This window comes from Melozone crissalis, unplaced genomic scaffold (assembly GCF_028551555.1).
Source record: "Melozone crissalis strain CALT ecotype California unplaced genomic scaffold, PUWL_Pcris_2 ptg000016l_1, whole genome shotgun sequence".
NCBI classification, from domain to species: domain Eukaryota; kingdom Metazoa; phylum Chordata; class Aves; order Passeriformes; family Passerellidae; genus Melozone; species Melozone crissalis.
This window is the reverse complement of record NW_026535794.1, coordinates 21,775,051-21,795,606: the sequence shown is the minus strand read 5'-3', so window position 1 is coordinate 21,795,606 and position 20,556 is coordinate 21,775,051. Positions and strand designations below refer to the sequence as shown.

The following is a 20,556-nucleotide window of genomic DNA, read 5'->3' as shown; positions in this document are numbered from 1 at the left end:
AAGCCTATGCCTACTCCTTTGCATCAGTGAGGGATTTTTTTCAAGGTCAGATTAAAATGTGTGATTAAAACATAAAAAAAAAAGAAGACAAAAAAGTGTAAGAATCACAAAATCTCCCTCAGTTCTTCTTTTCTCATATTTCATGTTTCTGGGATGATGAGAGATCTCACTGGTTTAGTTAAATAATCACTTTGCCTACACTGTCTGTTTGAGAAGATTTTCTATCAGCTGCTCACCTGCAGAGAGCCAAGATCTGTAAGGAAGGGTTGGCATCAGCACCCATGTGCTTCTGCCTCATTGCTTTTGAGGAATAAATGAACTGTGGGGTCACAACCACATTGCAAAAAATAAGAAAGCAAGCATGGAGCAACTCCACAGGAATTTTTTTTTAACTTCCATTATTAACACAGCTTGCGGGTTGTATGCAAAAAGTCCCAGCTGGTGGGGTTTGCAGAGCTTAATGTTGAAACAAGTGTCTTTGGGACATATTTAACTGAAGTCAAGGGCACTGCACAAAGTTAAACAATCCTAATACTTTTTTCAAATACCTCAAATTTACTTTTCTCTGAAGAGAAAGGTTGCAAGATGCTGTCTGGTGCAAGAAATCTATTTTCTGAGATAAAATTATAAAATTTTAAGGTGCTGGCACTGAAAGGGACACTGGATTTTGTAAGCTTGTGAGTTCACTTGCACCTTCTGCCATGTGACTGTGCCAAATCTGAAACACTGTGTGATAAAGAGCAGAAACTTGCCATGATGATCACTAAACCTTCAACCAAATGAAGGAAGTAGGAAGATCAACAAAGTCCTACTTCCAGTCTCAACAAGACATACTCCTTTATTAACTCAAGAAAATTTACTTTATTCCCTCATATTTTTAAAGATCATCTCCATTCTCTCTGAGAAATGCAGCCTCAGGGAGTGTGAGCAGGGAGAACATGCATCATGTTCAGCACCCTGCACTTGATTGGAACCTGTCCAGCAATCCCAAAAGAAATTGCCAAGACATGGTGTCTCATATTGGTACATGGGGGACAGTGGCCAAGAAAAACAACCAGTGAACAACTGCATAACTGGCAAACACCTCACTTGTCAGAAACCCAAAAATGAAACAACAGCTGAGTCACCTCCCTGCTGCAGCTCTACCAGGACACAGGCAGGAAAAGGGATACATTTGGGGACTCAGAATGATTTCCTGACAGATTTAAACATAACTTGAAGTCTGTCAGCTTCATTGTATAGTATAAAAAGGGACTGGAAAACAGTTACATTCTATCTGAGCACAGGTGCTAATGGAAATTTTGCACAAGGGAGAAAACTGCCCAACTGTAAACTCTATTAAAAAAATCTGTGTGAGCCTTTTTGCTTTTTTATTTTCCTCAGCAGGTCAGGTGCCAGAAAGGCCCATGATCATATCTCTGTTTCCTAGGACTTCAGTGTGCATTACAAACCCAAATCTCAGTAGGAAAGGTCTAGAATGAAAATGCCTTTAAATGGTCATCACTTCAGGCTTGACAATAGTAAAAGACATAGGACAGTCCAGCATAGCCAGCTTTACTCAAGAATTTTAGCTAAATACTGCAAACCATCATTCAAGGCAGAGTAATTTTATTCCACCCCTATCATTCTCAGGTACTGTTTTTAAACCATTCTGGTAGCAGGTCTGTTACAGGCAATTCCAAAGGGTAATTCATACCAATGCTTCTCTTTTGTCTGAATTAATTCCTTTCACAACACAACAATACTATTAATTGTATTACCAAAAAATCCTAAAGAGGACAGTTAATGCTTTATCACTTAAGTAAAACACTTCTGGGATCAATTGCTTTACTCTTACATTCTATTGGGCACAATACTGTGATTTCATAAAATATTGTAAAGAATTTTAGAAAAGCATATCTACAAATTACAAAGAGATAATAATTTCCCATAAAATCAACATATTTGTACACAATTCTTGGCTTGTCACTACATTTATGACTGATTATTTATGTGAAAAAATAATTAGCTGGTAGAAGAACTTCAGCTTTTCTGCATTTGCTGGCAGAACCCAAGACATTGTTCTGGCTCCCACACATAGCAGTCCTCTCTTACCAGAGCAGATGCAGCTTCTCATTGATTTAATTTGTTTGTCTTCCACAAATCTGCTGGACCAACTTCATAATTTAATCATCGCTAGATTCCAATTTGTAATATTGTTGGCACAATGCCTACTGGTCTCAAAAAAATTTATTAATCTGAAGAACCCCTGCCTCTCAGAAAGAAATTTGAGGATTTTCTTCCTGCTGTTTGAGTTAATGTACTCAGCAGATGGAGCTGTTAAATATTCCTGTTTTATTAAGATTAGACTGGATTACTGAAGTTCTGTGGACATTTTGTCTTCTTATTAAGCTTCTTTCCTTCTTAAAATGTTTATAGAGTAGTTTGATATTAAGTACTATGATATTCTAACTAACTACTATGATATTCTTAAGATAATAACTGAGTCCAAAATTAGAAGGCATGAAGATGCCTTTATGCATTTTCCTGTGCTGATAAAGGCTTGACTCTAAAGAACAACCAAAAGAACAGGCTAACAGCTGGGTTTGTGCTGAAGTAGGTTACCTTGAACTGAAGCTTCAGTGGCACTGATTCCATAATTACTCTCTTAAGTTAATAAGGAAGACTTACACTAGCATATAAACAGGCAGGGAGCAGAGACAATAGTGTATAATTTATTTGAGCAATTAACTAATCAACAGTTTTTGATTAGTGAATTCATCCAAAGCACTCTTCTGAATCTACCCACTGCTATAGGAACTGGTTAAATCATCCTGATTCAGAGACACATTTCAAAGAAAGCCCAGTGTTCGGGAGGATATGCCACAAGAAGAAAGCAAGTTTAATGAGTTGAGTAAGTTATTCATTATAAACTATTTGCTGAGCTATAATCAGCCATAAAGTGACTGAACATATGCTGAAATGTGAGGGTGGAAACCTTACAGCCTACAAATGTCTGAGCCCTGTACAGATAGATGAACCAGCTGGAAGTGCAGCATCATCACCTAGATAATCACAGACTACAGGCACTCAGTGGGGCCAGCTTTGAACAGATGCCCAGAAGCCAAAAGAAACAAATTTCTTTCCCATTAAACAGATTAATGGATTTCTTTTGTTCCTATGAAAATTGAGCTATGCTAATAGAAAAAGACAAATAAATGTATAAATAAAATAAACTCTAATTCAAAATATATGCCTTTGTTTCATTCCCTGCTCCAGGCCTTGATAATACACATAAAGATCAGGATGGAGCAAAGGGGCCCTAAAAGCCCCAGATTTACAAGACAGTGGAAGCTGCCTTGAAAGATGTTATTACGCATCCCAGATGTCCCAGCACAGAAGACAGGCAGGAAGATTGTGCTGAGGCAGGTATTTCAGAATATCTTCATGCAAACTTTGTCCAGCTGCTGTTACAGAGAATCCCATGATTATATAAATTGTGCTAAAGCCTTCACTAGGATCACCTCAGACACAGCACAATGCTGCTTTGCCATGTCCTCACCTTGGCACAGAATTCCAGCTACCACTGTATTTGCACTTAAACTGATGGGAAAAGCCCATATTTTATGGTTTTCAATCTCATCACCTCCCTTATTTCTTTAATTCCATTTAGGCTTTTTTTTCATGACTGTCAATGCAGAATAATGGCATTAAACCAGCATTTACTATTGCAGCAGAAGTGAGATCAGCTCTTCTCTTTTGAATATGACCTTAGAACATGAGTTGTCAGAAAACAGTGAAGTGGATCACCTGCTGAAAGATATTACAATTATGTCACTGCTAGTAAAACAGTGGTAAAGAATGTGCCTGTACGCTCTATCTTTACTACATGAAGTGGTATCATTAAAATAGCCCTAAGACAGTTCACCCATGCCAATTATTAGACTACGAAAGCAAGCATGCAGTAACCCTGTTTTGGCAAAAGTGAGTTTAATAGTGTACACAAGGAGTGCTCAGACAGCATATTTCATTTGCTAGTGTAGATGTACCTCAGGAGGATTAACTGGTCTTTTCCATAAAACACTGGGTCCATGTTGTGTACTGGAGAGTTATTGAGTATTTCAGGTAAGTATGGTATTAAGCTTGTCAGTGTCATGCTTAGGACACTGGGAAAGCTGCCCATCATGGCTTGGCACAATCTATCTGACTGATATCCTTAACCTGCTTCCTTTTACTAGCCTTATCTGACTATAAAGTTTAATTAGATTCTGCTTCTTACATGAGTACAGAGAAAGGAGCATCATCCATTAATTACCACCATCACCACTGCTTGGCATTGCACTCCAGCTAGGTGAGGAGGAGCCCTCTGTTTGGGGCAGAAGGTGATGAACACAAGCACAGAGAAGGCAGCAGCATGAGCAACACAGCTGCTAGAATGATCAGCACAGTTTTCTGCCTCTGCTGTTTCCCAGGGTTGAAAGTTTCCTACTGCCCCCAAGCCTGCAAAGCAGAGACTTCCATATTATCACCCCTGTCTGTGCTGATAAAGGAACAGTTCTGGGTACATAACATCTGGAGTGTCTATAAGGATGACACAATTTACAGAACTCCCTCCTGGAAAGCTGCAGAGATGTAAACCAAAGGTTGTACTTAGTAACAAAACTCAGTCTTCCCTGTAAAAAAAATGTCGGTATTTTCACAATGCTGAGGGGTCTGTTACTGTTACAGTGACAGCACCTGGGCCAGGACAGCTGGACAGATGGTCACTACATTGACAGAACTGCTAACAAAAAGGAAAAGCAGCTCTGTCTGCATGCTGGCCCTACCAGGGAAGGTTCCATTTTTAGGTAAGTCTTTGCTAGTTAGTTATTCAGCTGTCTGTACCTTGTGCTTGTGCAATAAAGGCAGGGCAAGTGTTTGAGCACTGTGTAAGTACTGTCCATATTTTTGTGTTGTTAGCACAGATTAGCTGTGATTTTAGTGTGTGCAAGTTAGTACTCCCCCAGACAGCAGCTGGGAAAGGTCTGGGCCAAAGACCTTTTACAAAAGGGAATATGGGTACTGCCATCCTGTTCCAGTGGTTTCATCTGATAAGAGTGAGCTGTGCTGTGCCATGTAGCCTCAAGCCCAGACCACAGTTTCTGGCCCACTTTATTTTCTTGTACAAACATGATTACTGATAGCAATGAAAAATATTTGGGATTATTGTTTTTTCAAGCACTAATTCTGATTTTCTTCTCAGTTGAGAAGATACAGCTCTTTTTTAATATTGGTTAAGTATGAAACCCAGGTCAATGGTAAAGTCTTTATCAGAAACCATTCTTTACCCATACACAAGTCATAAACTACTAACGGCTCTTTACATAAAAATATATGAAGAAGAGGAGAAGAGGCAGCACTGGTGGCAAGACTGAACAATCATTTGGTACAACAGAACTGGTGTGCCATTCTCCACTGCACAAGGAACAATTAAATATATTAGAATTCATTCCAGAGGATTGCTAAAACATGTGGCTGATAGAGGAAGTATGTTTCAAATCTGTAAAATAACTGGACTGCAGAACTGTTGAAAATGTCCAGTGGAACATTCAGGATTTGAATGGGACACAGTGAGAATTATTTCTTCACAGGCAATTCAGCTGGGCTTTGGGGTCCCTTGACAAATGCTGCACATGCCAAAAGTCTGCTTGAGTTCTACAGCTGACTGTTCAAATTCATGGAAGAAAAGTCTGTCAAGTGATACTAATGTTGGAGGTGCCATCTCTAACTCTCGGCCACCTTGATATTCTGGTTGGTTAATGCTGGGTGAATATTCTGTGAAATATCACAACTATACAACTCCCAGGATATCTATTGTTGGCCACTGATGGAAACATGCTGTGGTGTTAGACAGAGCTTTTATCTCTATCAGTATGGCTGTATTATGTTCATCCTTGTCTGCTCTGCTGCTCCACCATTAAACCTGCCTGGGATCAGTTTTCTCCCAAATTGATTATACAGCTGGGGTCATGGGGGACAAGAGACTCTTTCTCTGCCTTTCCCAAAGAAGACCAGAAAGTGGGGGGTGGAGGAGACTCTCTCCCTTTGGTGGCAGGAGTCGCAGGAAGAGCAGAAAAGAGAAACCACTGCATCCACAGGAAAGCTGAGGGATTTGAAGAGCTCTTTGTACGAGGGAGTCTTCATCTGCTCCCTGTTTCCTTCTCTGCTCCTGAGCTTATACTGGCATTTGGATGAAGAAAGGAAGATATTACTCCCTGTACCAAATGGTCTGTCTTCTCCAGAAGGCCAATACATAGATCTCAGTTTGAACTGAACTCCCAGCCAAGAGAGGATTTAACCTTTTTCCATTGGGAGAAAAATTTGACTGTGATTCACCCTCACTTTTTAGTAACTGCATCACCCAGCTTGTAACCAAAGAGCACTGGGGTTGCTGGGGTTAGTACAGCTATCCCAGGATAAAGCCCAGTGGTCTGTGATAAGAAGTCATATGAACAGATGATATCTTCTGCCCTCTAGGTCAGTGACCTGCTCCCAGAAAGCTTACCTTATGGTCTGATTTAAAGAAGGCCTGAACCTCTAAAAGCTCTGAAAATGCTATACATTAGTGCATTAGAAATGAAATGGCAGAGTAAGTCTCCCAAGTCTCAGACTCCAAATTCCTAGCATGGATATGCTGCCTCATGAACAATGTCAGGCACAAGTGCTTCAGTAAATTATACAAAGACAGCTACAGCTACGCAGGTCAGTCTTGAACAATTGCACTCTAGCCATGGAAGAGCTACGTGCTTGGAGAATCTTACCTTACACAGTGGCAATATACATTCATACCTGCAGCCACACATTACAGCTGTCTTTCATCTCCAGTCCAGAACTTCTGAGAACAGAACTTCTGAAGGAGTTTTAAGTCAGAATAACCTGATTTTATTACATTTATCTTTTTATAAAATGGTTGCTTTTAGAATATACACACTAGAAAGCTTAAATTAAAATGTTTGTGATATTTTTTTCCCGTATCTTTCACAACCTTCCTTGAATCACAGGCACAAACAGTAGTTTGGGAAGCATGGAATTAAAAGCTAATTTTCTAGATTTTCTATAGTCAGCCAGATCCCATTTCTCTAAAATAAAACTTCCTTCCTAATCCTTCCAACTTCAGTACCTTGTTTCCTCCTTTTACAAGGGTTGCCCTCAGGCGTTTCCGTCAGGAGGTGAAGGAGGAAAGCTCTTTGACACAAGAAGGATTACTTGATTCATTGCCTAGAGTGTTGGTCCTAGGCTTGCATTTCCCTGTATTATTTCCTTTTTTTTTTCCCTTTTCCCATAGGAAGGCACTCTATTTTTGTGCTAACATTGTGCCATGTTTGCACTATTTTTACAGCTCTGTTTTGGTGCTCTAAATCTTCATGAATTAGGGAAGAGGTGGTTGACTCATAGTAAGGGATTTGTCTTCTCATTTTGTGAGAGATTTTCACCAGTGCTATGGACTGCTCATCCAGGGGAAAAGCTAGTTACAGTAAATGCAGGGTGGTGTTTCTTTTGTTTGTTTCCATTTTTTAATTAGGTAATTCCTGTAATAAAATCAAATGCTCTAACACATAGTGAGCTGATAACACAATGTGAAATTCTGCAAGTAGGATGCATGGTGGAGGCCACAATGACAGACAGGGAACACACAATTATACTACAATTCCTCAGTGCACATTTAGAAAGATCAAGACTCATGACACAAACTTTCCACATATTAGCTTAAAAGATGCTCCACATAGAGTATGCTAATACAGCAATAAGACTTCTACTCTTCTCTATGGGAGTCAAAGAATCTCTCCCTTCCCTCTATCTTTTCAATCTTAGAAATGCCAGGAATGCAATATCCTGTTTCCTTTGGTTTTGCTGGGGGCCTTGTGGGTGCTTTAGGAAATGTTTAAATGCCGAAACTTTAATAAAGAGCTCTGTTGTCCAAGAGAACCTCATTAGTCATGGACAATGAAAGTCTATTAATAGCAACATCAACAATATGCAAACAAAAAGTCAGAAGAGTGTTTTAAAGCCCTTTCTTCTCTCAAATGCTAAAGAGCTTCTTATTTAGTCTCATGATAGCCTCACTTTATTACTCCGCAGTCAGCTTTTCTGTTTGTAAAACTGTAATTTCTACTGTAAACACCCCTTTCCAGAAATTGCCTTCTGCTTTTGGAAAGATACCTCTTTCAAGGCTTTTACAATCCATCTCAGAAAGGTAAAAGATCCTGGGTTTGTCCCTTTGAAAAATTACAGTTTTCACTTTTGAAACAGCACAACTTTTAAGAAGTCTAGCCTTGAAATAACCCAGGGTAACAAGAGTGATTTCACAGTAAGTCAGGGAAGCATGGACTGTTAGGATTTTACTGTGGATGAACCTTTCACAGTAAGGAAATACCATGTTTTACTACACACCCTTACTAAGGCTTCTGAATTGTGGTGAGAAGAAACAGAACAGATTTGTTTCCAGATGAGAGAGAGGGTAAATACAAGCACACTTACATTCAGACTACTTAGATGGTAGGAAAAATTTTCTTTAAAAAACAAATGCTTCCCTGAAACACTTAATTAATGTTACAAACTTCATAAATGTGAATGCATGTCAGGTAAACTCATTAGGAAGAATCAAAGCTAACCTAAAAAGGAAGAGTCCATATCTCAAAATGAAAACATAAAAGGGATGGAAAGGCCCAAATAAAATAGCTGCTTTAAGCAATTTGCATTCTCTCTGCTTTTTTGTAATGCAAAGCCATTAACTATATATAGCTCAGTGTCTCTTTGGTCAGCAAAAAACAACCCAGAAACACAATCAAACCAATCCCTTCTTCTACAATGCAACATGTTTTTAATTAAGAAAGAATGCCAGGATGAAGGAGACCTTACAAGTTCAATAAGCTGAGACATTCAGTTTTTGCAAGCGGGGGAAAAGGGTTAAGGTTTTCATTGTAAACTTCACATGTTTTATGTTAATACAACTATTTCAGCCCTTTCTTGACTTTCTGATCATGTCTTTTGACAGGAAGGGGAGTATTTGTTTTGTCTGTTTTTAACTCTCAGGAAAGCAAACTAGAACTGTCCAGAAATGTCCATCCTTTATTCTGACCTCTGCCTTCCAAAAGGAGCAGTTTAGGCATGATGAATTTACCAGAGAATGGAAGTATGAAATTCCCTTTCTACTGCAAAAATCTTACCTGGGTAATCATTCTTGTCTACATCAGAGTCTCCTCTCAGAGTGAAGCCAAATCCCGAAGGCATGGACTGAGAGGCCCAGGCTCCATTGAGAACCTGGGAAGGGTTAGGGTTTAACCCATTGCTGTGTCCATTGTAAATGAGCACTTTCCCTCTTCTGTCTTCTCCTGCAAATGGTGCACCAATAGCAATGTCTGCAGAGGAAAAAAAAAAAATAAAAAGAATGGACACAATTAAAAATTAACTCCTTGCAGGAAAATAGACTCAAATTGCTTCTGCTACAAACATGCAAGAACTTCAACATTCTATATTTCTGAATGCATTCTAGTTTAAAGGCAAATATACAAAATGTTAGCAGTGTTTTTTCTGTGTCGTGACAAAAGCTTATAAAATAATCCTATGAAGAGGTTATTTAATTATACGAAAAAGCCAGTCCACATTGGATTCCTCTACATATTTCCAGGGCAGTTAATTAGCTTTAATAAACCAAGATCTAATGAATGCCTGCTTCTACTTTCCTATTTTTAAACAGGTAAAAATTTTATTTGATTTCTTCTCTGACCTGTTAATAAGGAGTAGCTTTTAGATAAAACCAATTTTCTTTTCCCAGATAACATATCCTACACAGACGAAAAACTTTACCCCCTCAAATACCCAATGCTTTAGAATGCAAAAGAGAACAGTGGAATATAATGTTTTCATCTATACCAAATCATCATTTCATTGATGGACTAGTACTGAGTCAGGAATTTCACAAGAGCTCTTAGACACTGTAGAATTCAACAGTTCCATCCTTAAAAATGAGGTGCCACATCCAAGAAGCAGAATTCACAGTGCTCTTAGTTTCTGTGCACAGGATGTGGAGACAATATTGTCTAGATTGAAATCCAACAGCTGTTCTAGCTGAGCTAGATAATAGGAAGCAATAGAGGATATGTATCTATAGCTCTCATTTTTGGGTTCTGATTTAGGAAATGATGCTGGACTTCTTTATTAAACTTGAATTGAGCATCTGGACTCTGGCTTTAGAGTCTTCTTGGTCTTTATACAGTGACAGAGAAAAGCAGAAATGTCTTCTGCCTACCTCATCTGAATTCTGGAGAGACAGGAGACCAACACTGCCTGCCCAGAGTAGCTGAGGGTATCTGCTATTGCTCACAGGTAGAAAACAGGAATTCTCCAGCATGAGGTTCAGCTGTGCTGAACTCCATGGTGGGATTCCAGGATAAGTCAGTGAGGGTGCTCTCAGCAGTCACAATCCAGTGGCTCCTACCCACAGGATGGTACTCATACTTTGTACACTCTGAACCCCAGTGCACTTCTATGACTCCTGACATGAATGATCCCTCGCACAGCAGCCACACAATGAGGACACTGCCCTAGCATCTAGTGGCTAGAGCATTGTGAAAAACACCCCAGGAGGTAATTAATTTTTCCTTAGTTCATTAATTTTTCCTTAGTGGGACAACTATTCTAAAGGCTACTGTGCAAAACAGCTCTTACAGAAAAAAAACTTGGTGTTTTAGTTGCAAAGGTACCTGCTTTGAAGATCCCTAACATCCTGGAAATAAGAAGTAAGGAAATTCATGCAGGGAAAACCAAGATGCCACTGATCATGTCTGGGAGGCTGACTCTGGGTGCTCAAGGTATCCCAGCTTTCTCAGATAATCAAGCAGTAAGTTTAGTTGTTGTGGTTGCTTGAATACAGGCTGCCAGTTAACTTACATGAATATTTTGTTGTGTGCATGTGCTATAAGCATTTCAAAGAACTCATGCACCTGATTCCACTAGTACTTAAGTACCAGTGGAAGACTGACTCCAAAATAGTACTTGTGTACTTTTGCCCAATTCTTTCATTGTTGACAAAATGCTCCATGTACTGAGCCTCACTGAATTATCAAACTCTTCCAAGCATTTGAGGAGAAAAGAACACTGCTTTCAAAAAAATGAAACATCTTAACCAAGTAATTAAATGTTATTATAGTTATAAAACAAAAGGTATTTTTATTAAAAAAACACTAGCATTTGGCAAAAAAAATCGCACTGAAGTCAATATGACTGCCCTCTTATCGGTCACTTTTCATGATTTGGGTCTCAATATCAGTTTCATTAGCATTAGTATAAATTCTTATTTATTTCAAATATGTTACAAAGCCTTTTCCAGCACAGCACAGACACAATATTTGCTGCTTGGGCATTTGTAATTTCAGTGTTAGAAATATACTACATTACAGACAAATTACCATTATATCCATCCTGATTGAGATCCCCAAGGTGAGTGATTGCACTGCCAAATCTACCAAACACTTCAGTGCCTGTCAGAATTTGTGCATCTTGGAAGAGGAATGCACTTTCTTGCAGGTACAGATAAACTTGCCCAACTTCTTTAGGCTTGCTCTCAAATTCTCGTTCCATAAAAAGAGGAGCACCAACTAGGATATCATCTAAACTGGAAAAAACAAAAACCCAGTGTCACTGAGAGACTGAGTGCAAACAACACAGTTTATACATTTGCTAAACAAGAAGCAGATAATTATCATACAGTTAGACTAAATGAGGTAAGAAGGCACTTCTGGAGTCCCAGTTCAAACACTTGGTCAAAGCATGGTCAATTAGGGAAGGCTGTCCACAGCTATACTCAGCTCAGTTTTGAATATCTCCATGGATGGAGGCTCCACAACCTCTCTGGGCAACTACTTCCAGTGTCTGATCATCATCACAGACAAAATGTTTCTTTCTAGGTTTAAATAGAACTACTTGTACTTCAATTCATGCCCACAAAAGACACTGAAAACTTACACTTTGCAATTGATGATGCAGAAGTCAGGAATCTAAGAGTGAATCTTCTGTAGATCTGTTTTACCAACAGTGCCAGCGAGAGACAAATTTTAGTATTAAATCTAGTTTTTGCAAATTATACACCAGTAAGTGACCAAAAGAAAAAGAACCTGCCACTTTACAACAGATTTTTGAGTAACATGCATGAAACACAAGTAGAGCATCAATTAATAGAGAATGCCTCATCACTTCTTCATATAGAAACTGGGAGACAAAGCCAAAGCCCTATTTCTGAAAACGCTTCTGTTCAATATTAGGTACACAAGTAGTTGCAGTGTTCATATAATTTTCTGTACAGAGTATTAAAGAGAAATTACATAATCAAATCATAAAAAATAAGATGCTTAGAGGAAAAAGTCTGTCCATTATGCTACTCCAAGAAGAATCAGTAAAAGAACACAGATCAATCAAAGCATCTTTTGCATGTTGTTGTTCTAAACAGTCATGTTTCAAAACATATTACCAACATTTATTTAGAGAGAATAAAAAGATCCTTTCATTAACTGTGAAGAATAAAAACAAGTGTGATTGACAGACTCATAAATAGCAGAAGCATTCTTAATGGACTACTCTGAGATATGAAATGATAGTATCAGATTAATTTCTGAAGGTTGCTCAAGGCCAAATAATAAAATAATTTGCATTACATTCAGTGGTCATTGATCATCTGTATTAAGGAAATCTGTTACTGCAAATAACTAGGAATACTTGAACACAGAATGTTTAATTTGGAAAACATATTCTCTTGCTCTAATGAGAAAATTTTTCAAACCTTGTAAAGCTCACAGAAAACTTTCTATTCACAATTCATCACATTTCCAATATGAGGATTCATCTATTAGCAAACCAAAGAGTAAAATTGTACTACATTGTTTTTCCTAATCCTGATAGAAAAAAAATCCGTATGATTCAGCAGTATCTCAGCTACTATTTTACCACAGATGTACACTATAATTCTAAGATAGACACCATAGAATTTAGGATAGAATATTTTATCTAGAAAAAAAAATTAATTTCACTGTAGAAATCACAGATTATGTGAGTTGTGACAAAATACTTCTAGGAATGTTATTTTTCTACTAAGTTTTATAGCATGTTTCCATAAAGGAAAGTGCAGTTCCAAATGTCAGGTCAGTTTGGTACAGCTGTCCTATTTTTTATGTTAGATTTTGCTCTATGGCATAAATAACTAAAAAGGAAGGAAGCAGATGCTGACTTGACATCAAAGGTGGGATTTTCCTTTCACACTAAATATTAAAAGTCTTCCTCTACTAATGGAAGATGTTTGTGATTGGGACAGAATATCAGCTGAAATGGTTGCCATGAAACAACAACAAAACAGAAAGAAATAATGAATGCTCTTTTCAAAATAAGTAATTTTACATATGCCATGTACTAAAAGCATTACACAGTAGCACTATCATCAATTACTATTTCAGTACCTCACAGTGCAGATATTCCCAGTACATTGGGACCCCACAGAGTACAGTGCTGTAGAAACCATGAAATAAAAGATGTGCTTGGCTCCCTTGAATATTTTACAAATGAGCAATTTCAAGACTAAAGGAAGATTTTTTTAGAGATGACAAGGAACCAAATGACTGAGAGTCAGAAAGCTCTCAGCATACTGATGTAAAATAAATAGATACCCACATACTTTTAAAACCCTGGTCCATAGAGCAATATCTAGAGTGCCTAAAATGGTGAAAAGAGAAACTATTGTGTACAAAACAGACTACCTATTGTGTACTAAAACTCTGTAAGCAGAAGTCTAACCCAGAACACAAGATTCACCAGGTGATAGAGAAAGCAAGCAGACAGGAGCTGGATGTTGTTAAACAGGGAGCGCAGCATCCCAGTTAGAAGTGCACAGTACTGGATTATTTTTCTGGTAAAATTTCAACTTTGTTAAAATAAATGACAATGACTGTATAAAATGCATGAACAGTCCAGGGAGAAGGGACCAGAATCTGGTAGTTAAGATGGCTCATCTTCTGATGTACTGAGGGACAGGTGGAAGGAGGGCAGTCATTTAATACACTGATCTATTTTTCAACTGGTTATGGGCAGCAGAGCTACTTGGAGCACCCACAAAACTTGGTTTGTCTTCCCTCCAGGTACTCAGATATATTGCCCCCACCAAGGCCTTCCTTTCCTCACCCTCTTAAATTTTCCCCTTTCTCCTTCAGAGCTGAGCACTGTAGGTCAAACCACGCTGCTTCAGCAAATCCTCTGCAAGAGGGAACTCTCCCTTATGCAATTCTAGAGGTTTGGGATTAGAGTTTGGGTTTTTTGTGCTGTCACAGCAGTGTACTATAGCTAGAAAGGAAGAGTTTGTCAGCTACCCAACTCTCTGATCCTCATTTACTTTCTTCTGATTCCTCTTCAAGTGGGTAAAATAAGCAAAGAATTGCTGCTTACCCTACTTTATATTCAGTTCTACCTCCCAACTTCTGTAACTTAATTATTTAGATAGCAAGCAGTCAAGGGGGCATGGGGGGTGTGTGTACTTGTTGGGTTCTAAGTGCCTATGTGGTTAGTATGATGCAGTTTGTTGGTGAAAGAGGATATTTCAATTGGCTTTTTAAATTGTAGGGGTTGTATTTACAAAATTGAGAGTTCTGAGTCAAATTCAGTTTGATGTGATTACCTTTAAAAAGCCATATGAGTAAATAAAAGCAAAAGCCCCTGGACAGTAATATTAAACCATGAAATGCAGTTCAGTGTGCAGTGGTATTTTGAAGTGGTTCATTAGATTTCATTATTGCACTAAGATGCTAGAGTTAACATTAATTATATATTAATTTTTGCTCCAACACAGAAAAGTAACCAGCCAGAATTACTTCCCTTCTGATTAAAAAAAAAATCTTTACAAAGCACAAAGCTGACCACCTGCTGAGACTGTGTGCCATTCCTTTGTATCCTGCAGAGTAATAAAAAGCAGGAATATGGGAAATGTCAAGAGGTCAAAGTATAAATACAGAAAGCTTTGATATAGGCTAAATAAAAAAACAGAGTAAACAGTTTCTTTCACTATTTTTATTGGACTGATTCAGCCTAAATTAAAATTGCTCTCTTTTTCTCTCTTTACTAGGAATGTAGCTTGTGGGTTGATGGCAAACTTGATTTATTAAGTTTCATTGTGGATTTCTCAGTATTAGCAACAGGCAACTAAAGGGTAGTTCAAACAGTATCCTCAGTTTTCCTGTTCTGCCTACAATCCTGACATGGTGCAGATAAAACTGCATGATTCACTTTGCTATACCCACAGAACTGCTGGGCCAGATCTACAGAATTTTTTTCCCCAAGATGAGTCTAATCTTTGAGCCATATCATGAGTCTTACTACAGCAAAGTACTATTCCTAATAATCTTGTGTTCTTTTTTCAGCAAATAACTTAATCAGGTTTCTCATCCTGATGGGACCACTACTATATCCTCATTCTTAGCTGAACAAAATGCCTAAGTGAATTTGAAGTGTTAATTTCCTTTTGCTTTTTTCCCCCTCCTTTACTCTTCCTTTCAGATAAATATTTCTATTGATTATATGTGCAAACCAGCCAAGGCAGGCTACATATCTAATCAGACATGTTTATCCAGCAGAGCTTTTTGTGTTTTGTTTTCTGTGGGATGTTTGGATCTCAGGAAGAGTCTTTAGATTTCTTTTAAGATATAGACTGGGAGACCACACAGGCCTCAACAGCAGTTTGATTATATTATTGACATAAACTGTGGTTTTAGAGGTACACAGAAAATATGAGACCTACCAAGTAACCCTAGGGTTAACAGGAAATAACCTGCACAGGAAACAGTTTGGTTCAGTGAGAAGTTAAATAAGTACCCTAAAAGTCTAATGAGTGTCTATTGCACCTTAGATGAATGTTCCTTCACCCTTTCACATTTGTAATAGATCAGTAGGACTAAATAATTTTTCATTCTGTACATCAGAAAAACCAAAATTCTCAAAAGCTGTGATACTATGACAAAATTTAATCTCAGAAATTTGGTAAGATTTGAGTTCTATGAAGCCACCATGGAAACTGCTGAAGCTCCTGTTCTGTTGTTGGCTTTTTTTTCTAACTGCAATAACATTTACCACCTTGTTGCTTTTCTCTTGTAAAACTCAATCTTTAAAGGGTCACTAGTCACTGATGAGAAGAAATCACTTAACCCAGAAAAACTATTTCATGCACTATGTTTTAAGCACTTAATAAGAAATGATCACAAGAAAAACATATGATGCAGACACATCTGAGGCATTCTGCAATAAGCAAGAGTACACTTCATCTCTAAATATTATCCTGGCTCATCTTTGTGCAGACTTCCAAGCCTTTGAGTTTCAGGGATCTTTATCTCCTTGCTAGATAGCTACTATAAATGTTCTCTTACTAAAGTCCTCTTCTTCTAAAATATTTAATCAGACTTTACATGACTTGAAAGTTAACAAGGGTTTTGTTCAACAGAGCCTGAAACCCCCAAGTATCTTATGAATAATGATCCCTAGGTATCATGATCCTGAGACTGGAGCATTGTTATCCCTCTAACACACACAATGCCTGCTGTAACAACTATGGGGCACAGACAATTGCTGGTCCTCAGAATGATAAACATGGATGGCCAACCAGCAGGTGCTAGAATGAAGAAAGAAGAGCTGGTGACATTAGAAGGCTTTTAAAATTGAGAAGTGAAGCTATGGATGAGAAAATTTTCCTGTATGTGAGAAAGATGAAAGTCAGAAGTTCATTCTCCCAATCTCTTCCCTGTGGTGCAATTTATTCACTGTTCTTTTACCTGGATCTGTTTCCTAGGACTCTGGACACTCCTCTGACACACTGCTTTGAATAAACATTCAGGAAGATAAACTCACCCAAACTAGGCCTGCAAATACTCATGCCACCATGGCTGCACAAAGATAAGTCTATGTGGGAAATTAAAATTAGAGAAGCAGAGAAGCCAAGAGAAGCATTTTGAGGCATAAAGCACCTGAAAACCTACATTTATTAATAAATATCAGTCATTGCTTCTATTAATGTTCAGTGGAGCTGAATATATTTTGTAACCTACCCATCATTGTTAACGTCAGATACTGCAACTGTGTACCCAAAATAGGACGCCATCTGAAAATAAAAAACAACAGATAGGCTTTCATATTTGATATAAAATGTAAAATTTTTTTTACTGATAATCCTCTTTGATGCACTAGATATACAATATTTCATCACACAGTTGCTTGACATTACCTGCTCACCAGTGAAGTTCTGGATAAAGGTCAAGTCAGAGGAATTAATAATTGAGACCTGGCAACAGAAGAATAAAGAAAGTTTCAGGCACACATGGAGATGCTACAGCATGACATCACTGCAAAAGAATTTAACACACTAAAAGATGGTCCAAGAAAAAACAGCTTTTTTCCTGTCTCAAACAGCTATCCTGTATGGTCTTGAACAAATTGCTAAGATTTCATGACCCTCAGGTTCCCCACGAAAAAAATAGGGAAAAGTATTTCCCTTCCTTGGACATTGAACAACAGCAAATCACAGACTATCAACTAATCAGTGACTAGGCATGAAAACATGAACTTAAAACATAAAGAAGTATACACAGATACATAAAAGTATATACATACATATACACACCTTTTTCCTAAAAATTCTACAAACAAGTCCCAGAGACACCAGGAATTTGGGGTCCACAAAACTAGAGAATATGTCTGTGATCTATTTTCCCAGTCAGGTTACTTGTGGAACTTTTTGCCTACAAGTTAACAGCTGTATTCACAAATGTATATTGTTTTCTCCCTTCACTTCTAACTGCATATCATGACTCTTTGCATCTGGATTTCAGCGTATACACTTACAACACTGACAGTAAACAATGGGTATGAATAATCTGAACTTGCACTCCTCTGCACTGTGGACACAGCACTGCACAAAAATATGCTAACCTGTGGCTGAGCTTAGGTCTGATAACACTCAATGGGTATAGGGATACTAGTCAGACTCAGAGTATGTAATTGTAATTGTGGCTGCCTAGTGAAAACAGACTTCAGAAGGGACTAAGTGCTTACCATCCAAAACCCAAACCAGTAAAGGCACTCCAACCCAGCCAGATAAATCTGAGGGTGAAAGTCAGTGGCAGTTTTCCCTGATTTGAAAGTTTTGTATGAAGGAGACAGAAAATATAATGTAGCATTTAACCTTACAAATAGCTTAATTGCCTTCTTACTATGAAAAACATAAAATGAAGGTCCAATACATACATAGCCAAAGTTCTGTGCTCCCCTTGGGACTCCAGCAACCAGCTCTGAAAGGATAAATGATCAACAGTGAACTGGTTTTGCAATCTGAGCTGTACATTCAAGATGTATCCCACACCACTTAAAACTTCCTTGATACATATTTCAAATCCCTTAGGATCTGTATCTGAAAGACCTGTAAATCACCTCAAGCCATTATTTCATAGGACTGTTGCATTCATTCGGTTCATTTACTTGCACAAAACATTTCACTCTGACTTTTGACCCATCCATTTCTGTTTAGCATTGCTTAGCATAGCACAGTATAATAAAGTTCTTGGTAGAATTCAGCCTGCTACCTGACAGCAGTGTACTGATGGAACAAGAATTAGTTATGGCATCACATACTAGAGCACAGGAGCTAAACAGAACTGTCCTTACAAATACTTCTTTTCTTTATGCCTACCAACAGTTTGTCTCATCCATTATTTCACTTGATGCCATGTAAGTGCTTGACAAATTCTGCACAGTCTATCTAAAAGCATTACAAGGAAATTTTTGTGAGTGGCACTGGAAGGATCCACTGAATAAGAACATTAAACATTAGACCTATCTGCCTTCTAGGAGTAATTTTGCTCAATGGCAAAATCTTAAACAATTTGTTGAAAAAATGAGTAAAAAAAGAAGGAAGAAGGAAAGTCCCAGCCTGCAGTCTTGTGATCTAAACCTTGCCTCATTAGGATATCCATATCAGAAGACAGCAGCAGGAAGTTCAGATAAGACCACCTCAGCCACCTGCTTGTACTGACCAAGCCTTCCTCTGTTCCTCACTAGGATCATGCACTCCCCTCTGACTGAATGTGTTTGCTCAAGGGGAAGGGGAAGTACTAATGAAAGCCTGAACATGACACAGGATGAATCTTGAGTCAGCCAACTATGCAATATTTCTGTGCCAGTCATTCACATGAAATCAAATTCAAAAATCATCCATTATAGAACTCTGAGTATGCATTTAAAAAGCAGCCAAAGATGTAGCCTTCCATTACTGGGATGCCTCTTTTTACACATTATAATGCTTGGCTCAAAACTGTGTGGTTTTGGATTTATTTTTTGAATTCTTCATAATGCAGGACAGGCAACTTTAACTGCAGAGGGGGTTAAGCAGCAGCAGTTTTGGAGCACTGGGTTCACTTGTGGAAATGTATTATGTCCCTACTGGCTTTGTGAGTCTGGACTACAGAGCTGTTCAGCCACTCAAGAGAGTCACCCCTTATGGAATTCAAATTTTTGTGTTACTTTAATTCTGTTATGTTATACTGTCTCAGGAAAGAGTTTTCTCTGAGAATACTGAGTACAGACAGCTTAAGTCTCACCAGCATTACAAAAGTATAATAGGTATGTTCCTGTGCAGAGACCCAAACCAAGGAATTTAGTCTAAAGTCCATGGCCATATGGTTTTTGTTCAAGTACACAGGTGCTTACCTTGTTCAGAATCCCCAGTAAATTCCCCAGCAGCCACTGAGTATCCTGTTTAAAGATAAATTTAAAAAAACAACCCAAACTGATTCACCATTTTCTTTCAAAAAATATGCAAGGAACATCAAATTTGTCTGTTCAATGGATCTGCTGAATGCAAGTTTTCTAACATTAGTATACTAAAACTGTGTGGAGAAAAGGAGAATTGTTTATCACACCACTATGACTAAATTAATGTTAGGTTCAAATGTATAAGAAATTGATCCCTCTTCTCCAAAAATAAGCTTCTAAATCAATAATATTTACTAATTCATCTGAAAAAAACCACTAGGTACTATAGTGTTTTGCCCTAATAGCTATTGACACAATTCAGGTCCTCATTATTGTACTGTAAAGTGTGAATGTCCTGGCTGAGCTTTATATGGAAAACAGATTTCCAAAGATGGAGTAAAACACCTCTTGGAGCTTTAGAAAACCTATGAGATAGTAACTACTGTCACAGTAAAGAAAGACTTCTGGATTGTATCAGGGACTTTAATTTCAAATCCATGGGAAACAGTGCAAGCACACACCTTCAATTTCCACTGAATCTCTTCTATAACTGTGTGAAGAAAAACCTGCTTTACATGCAGAGACATGTCAGTATCAAGAAATTCTTAGAGATCAGTACTAATAAGTAGATAAGGAGACTTTTTTCTATTAATTACATAAAATCTTCAACTTTACTTTTTTTATTGCTTACTTCAATTGTATCTCTTAATAATTGCAAATAAATTGGGTATTTGTGTAGTACTGTACAAAATACCACAGAACTGGGTTTAAATT

General features: G+C 37.9%; 1 protein-coding gene across 1 annotated transcript in view; it reads right to left on the bottom strand.

Moving 5' to 3' along the window:
• The window catches only part of ITGA8 (integrin subunit alpha 8), a 109,851-nt gene that overhangs the window by 70,717 nt on the left and 18,578 nt on the right, over positions 1-20,556 (bottom strand). Inside the window, exons 8-13 of the mRNA XM_054273738.1 lie at positions 19,738-19,782; positions 18,280-18,323; positions 17,261-17,317; positions 17,085-17,137; positions 11,427-11,632; positions 9,186-9,377 (exon numbers count right to left, since the gene is read on the bottom strand). Coding sequence (XP_054129713.1) covers positions 9,186-9,377; positions 11,427-11,632; positions 17,085-17,137; positions 17,261-17,317; positions 18,280-18,323; positions 19,738-19,782 — 597 coding nt within the window. The remainder of the gene's footprint in view (positions 1-9,185; positions 9,378-11,426; positions 11,633-17,084; positions 17,138-17,260; positions 17,318-18,279; positions 18,324-19,737; positions 19,783-20,556) is intronic.